General features: G+C 46.1%; 1 protein-coding gene across 1 annotated transcript; it reads left to right on the forward strand.

Moving 5' to 3' along the window:
* Nucleotides 1-4182, forward strand: LCN9 (lipocalin 9). Its single transcript, XM_054584515.1, has 7 exons — nt 1-155; nt 516-652; nt 1431-1504; nt 2219-2329; nt 2668-2769; nt 2947-2992; nt 3939-4182. The coding sequence occupies exons 1-7, from the start codon at nt 60-62 to the stop codon at nt 3946-3948; spliced, it is 576 nt and encodes a 191-aa protein (XP_054440490.1). The 5' UTR covers nt 1-59; the 3' UTR covers nt 3949-4182.
* Nucleotides 4183-5232: the final 1050 nt, after the last annotated feature.

Genomic DNA, 5232 nt, shown 5'->3' on the forward strand with positions numbered 1-5232 from the left:
ACCGTAAGGGAGAGACTCACCCAAGTGACTGTCGCTGAGTCAGTGTCATTCCTCCCAAGATGAAGCTGCTGCTGCTGTGTCTGGGGCTGACTCTGGTCTGTGCCCATCATGGAGGGGACCATGATGTCGTGATGAGCAACTTTACTATGTCAAAGGTAGAGCCGGGGGAGCGTAGGGAGTTCTGACTTTGGAGGGTGGCTGTGGGGATTCTGAAGCACAGCGGCCCTCCGGGAGGGTGGGGGTTTTTGACATGTTAGATAAAGGGTGTAGTTTCTGACCTTGGACCAAGAGCAGTTGTGCCATGTGGAAAGATGACAACACGTGGGGACCTCTGTCCTCCCTGCAGGGACAGTGGAAAGAGCCTTACATGCGGTGCCAGTTGACCCGAGTTCTAATTCTATCTTCACATCACAGCTATGAGTCCTGGCCCATGGGCCAGAGTTCGAGGAGACAGGGTTCATGTGGTGTCCCCTCTCTTCTTTTCTTTCCCAATCATTTTTCCTGATTATTTGCAGATTTCAGGGGAGTGGTATACCATTCTCTTGGCCTCAAATATCAAAGAAAGGATAGAAGAAAATAGTGTAATGAGGGGTTTTGTGGAATACATCCAAGCCTGGGACAACTCTTCTATGACAATCAAATTGGATGTAAAGTAAGTGTGGCCTTTTTCACTTGGGAAAGGGAAAACAGAAGCCCAAGTATTGTCTTGGACCACTAAACACACACACACACACACACACACACACACACACACAGAACACAAACACACACATGCAGATCTACACATACACTGTGGGCTTGTATCCACATCAGAGTCTCTTATGAGGCACTGATTTACGACTTGAGGACATTGCCCCTTCTCTAGATTCAGATATAAGAATCAGTGGCAGGAATAGTTTGAAATGGGAGTAGAGGAGGTAAGGGGCAGAGGGTATCAGAATTGTGAGTAGTGTGACAATATAGTTTAGGTTAAGAGCATAGGATTGGGGATCAATAGCCTAGCCCTCTCTTGAAACTACTTCTTACTAGTTGTGTGACCTAGAAATTTTATCTCTTTCCACCCCAATTTTCCCTTAGGTATAAGAGGATGATAATAATTCTCTCTTACGTTTTTTTTTTCCTTCTGAGGACTGAGTAAGACAATGTTTGCAGGGCATTTATCTGAGATGCTGGCACATCTGAGCCAGTTATCTAGACAGGTGGCTGTAGTAACAGTAACAGTGCCAAGTAGTGGGGGGTGGGGTAATGGTGATTTCAGTGGTAGACTCTTCCTTCAAGTATCAAATAAAGTGAAATAAGGTAAATTAAACCTGTTTCCAATTTTTACAAAAAATGTTCAACAGTTAATTAGAATCCGACACTCCCAGGAGTGTGAGGGGCCAGCCCCATCAATACCTTTTGGACATCAATCAGCTCATTCTGTTTTACAGGCTCAATGGAGAGTGTATTGAAACTTCTTTGTTTTGTGACTCAACAGCAGAGAACGGTGTATGTAATGTTATCTGTAAGTATACAACAAAAAGTCTTTGTAAATTCTACTTCTAACTGCAAGAAATTTACTAAACCACAACATCCTTAGGATCTTGATCAATTTCTGATCAATGCTTATTTAGGTAATCCAAAGGGGGCCATCTAATAGCCAGTATCCTCAATCTGGGAGAATCTTGTGTGCAAAGGCCAATACCTGCCACATAATACCATCAGAATAGATGGAAATATGGTCATATGTACCACCTGCAACAAAATAAAATTGGCAGAAAGACAACTAAACAAAACCATAAATTGTTAGGAAAGCTGCTCATTCTCTGCCCACTCTCTGATGACTCCTGGTATTCATTGACACAGCACACTGCTTGGCGAGCGTGTCGGGTGTGGAATGCCAGTGGGCTTACGGACAGGAGAGAGACACATAGTTGGCAGAGATGGCTGAGGGCTGTAAGTAAGGCTCAGGGAGGAGGATAGAGGGGAGGTTGTTGCTGTGGCTGAATTTTTCTACCACTAACGGTCAATGACCAGTGGTGGAATTTCTACCAGTAGTCAGCTCTACCCTTAGACGCTGCCGTGTGAAGCCAGGGAGATGCAGGAAGGCCTTAGATATCACACTTTATCTTTTCCGGGTATGCACTTGCATCTATTCTGTGAAAGAAAATAGGTGAAGAGTTTCCCTTGATTCCCATGGACCTAAGCAATTCTGAGCTGTATTCTTGTATGTTCACAGATGCTGGATTCGCTACAATGAGCCTAATTGAAACAGACTATTATAACTATGCTATTTTTCATCTTATTAATTTCACCAGTGAGGGAACATTCGAAATGATGATGCTCTATGGTAGAGTATATTTATTCTGACACTCATCATGAGATGGGGAGAGGGGAAAATGGGAAACCTGGAAACAAAGTAGTCCTCCCAATCCTACCCGGGGCCATCCGCCCTCCTCCGAAGAGAGGCGCTCACCGGGGTGGCCCCTCGGGCTCGGTGATGGCAATGATGGACTCTCTCACCGTGCCGGGGGACGGTCCTAAAAATGTCAAAGTCAAGACAGGTCAGAGCCCAACCCTGACTCCTGCCTAAGCCCCCCTCAGTTTCCCGTCCATCTGGGCCCCCTGCCCCCAGGGTCTCAATGACCAACACACAAGACGCAGCCGTTACTGTCACTCTTCCCACAGGCCGGAAACCAGATGTGAGTCCAGAACTCAAGGAAAGGTTTGAGGAGCTTTGCCAAAAACATGGCATTGCTAAGGAAAACATACTGGACCTGACCAACGTCGGTAAGCTTAGCTCTCTCTGGGCTCCTCTTCCTAAGTTCCCAGGTCACTGACTGGAGAAATGCAGGAGAAGGTAACACCTCCAATGGGCCCCCTCTGTCCTACCCTAGAAAATCACTTGGTTTCTCGCTGGGAAATAATGGGGTTGGTGGTTGACTGTGCTCTGTCCTGCCTCTTCAGATCGCTGTCTCCAGGCCCGGGGGAGCCACGGGGCCGAGGCATCCAGGTGGGTGACGTCTGAGGGAGAGGGGGCAGGCCAGGGATTGCTGCCTCCAAAACCAATAGGGCTTTACGCCCAAAGATTACGATACAAACAACCTGGTAAAGAAGCTTGCGGGGTGAGCTCGAAATGTGGAGTTGGGTGTTCTGGCTTCAGGACCCACTCCTTCGTGAGCTTTACAGCAAAAATGACCTAACGATTAAAAGGAAAACAACGACATGTACCTTACGGGATAGCCTGCTGCTGAAAAGGCCTCAGTAATTGATAATGTCCTAAAAATCATTAAGACTTAAAATTTGAAATAGGGAAAGAATAGTAGGGTGTGAGTAGGAAACTCAAATACACTTCTGAGCTTTGTCCATCTTCCAAGGCCAGAATCGGTGGTCTCACCCTCCAGTTTCCCCTACTACTGTCTTCCTTTGATCTCTGCACATCCTTAACTTCTGTCCCGGAAATTGAGCTGCCTGACCTTCCAGTTGTCTTCCACCTGGAAAAAAGGCTCTGAATTTCCTCACCTCTTTCCTCCCTCTGCTATATTGTGGGACTTTAGTTAGGTAATATATGGGAAGGTTTTAGCACCTATGGCTTGCGTAAAGCCAGCATTTAATAAATGGTAACTATGGTTTTTGCCATTCTTTCTTGACTTATCAAAAATTCTTCAAAACCTTTAATGCTGAGGATGGCAGAAGCCACCCTAGGGTCCTCCACTGGCTGGAATCCTCCCTCTTTTCATAGACTCAGTTTAGGGAAGGGTAAGATGGGATCAGTAATAGAAAAAGAAAAATCATCAACCCAATGCCCTCCTTCATCCTGTTGCGGCAAGTAGCAAAGGTTAGAGTGCAGAATGATACCTATTTCTTCACCATTTTTCTCTGTTGTAGAAATCCTCTGTCTTAAGTTCAACCCAGGAAGTACTTATGAGCTTCTGTGTACTCTCTCTCTCCTTATTTAGTGCCAACTGAACACTTCATTCCATGGTCCCCATGTCACCTGGTGACAAGTTCTGTGACCTGATTTCCAGCACTGTCATCCGTGAAGGCATTATCTCTGAAACTTCAGGATCTTCTCTACATGTCTAGAAAGGACTCATCAACTTACTAATAATCAAAAGCTTATTTCCGACTCTCTATGCCATACCCAGGAGAACTCTACCATGAATAACCCTTCTTGTACCTGGTCAATAAACGATACACCTTGCAGTCATGTGGTTATCTTTGCATATGTGAGAGACATGGGGCTGACAGCAAGCAAAGGAAGGGACTTCCTTGGCACTGGGCCCATTAATGGTCCTCTAGCTTCTCAGAAGCTTCCTGGGTTTTGGGATTGTCCCTCCCCTGCAGTCATACTCTGTCCCTGTAGTGCTGCCTGCCCTTTGACCTGCCCATTTCTTAGTGACCCGATAAAGCAAACTAGGAGCCCGCCCCACATTTGCCCCACCCTGAAATTCTCCTTCTCAGGGGCACTGGGAGATGGATGCTCTGGCACGTGGCTCATTGGATCAAAACCAAATGCGCCCCGTGTCTGTCAATGTATTCAGATCATCATCTGTGTCCTTTCATAGAGTTTAAAATTTATCTTCTTGGTAGCTTTCTTGTGTATTCTTGGTTGTTAATTCTTATATACTTTCACCAGTATGTTTGTTTTATGGTGTAAAATTTATAATTAAAATTAGCAGCTTCACTCAAGTCAGATAATCCCAGTTTTGTTGGCAACATCAAAAGCATCCCAGTTGGGAGCCAGGTGAACATACACCTTCTTCTCTCCCTCAGGCCCGAACAGGGTGTTGACCTTGGCCATGTCAACGTCGCAGGGCTTCCTCGCAGCCTGTTTGATGTGGTGCATGTTGGCCTTGACATCTACAGTGAACACAAAGGCACTGTCTTCCGTCTTCTTCACGGCTCACTCGGTGGTCGGGGAACGTGATGATGGCAGAGCGGTCGAGCTGTGTCTCCTGGAGGCGGACACTTAGGCTGCCTTCAAAGCCACAGTGTCTTTGGCTATTGGAAGCTGGGTGACAGTGCAGGTTTTCTTTTGTGTGTGTGTTGCAGATGCCTTTCAGCAGTGCTTCCTTTGCATTCAAAGCCTTCGTTTTGGCTTCCACTTTGGAAGTGGCAGGGGCTTCCTTCTCCACCTTGGACCCCATCTCTGTGAAAAGGCTGTTTGTGTGTGTGTGTTTTTTTAAACCATTAGTTGTTATCATGAGTTTTTGCTGGTAGAGAGAAATGCTACTGATTTTTGTAAGTTGA

Source organism: Pteronotus mesoamericanus, unplaced genomic scaffold (assembly GCF_021234165.1).
Source record: "Pteronotus mesoamericanus isolate MK-2021 breed Mesoamerican mustached bat unplaced genomic scaffold, CSHL_Meso_final contig_78, whole genome shotgun sequence".
Lineage (NCBI taxonomy): Eukaryota > Metazoa > Chordata > Mammalia > Chiroptera > Mormoopidae > Pteronotus > Pteronotus mesoamericanus.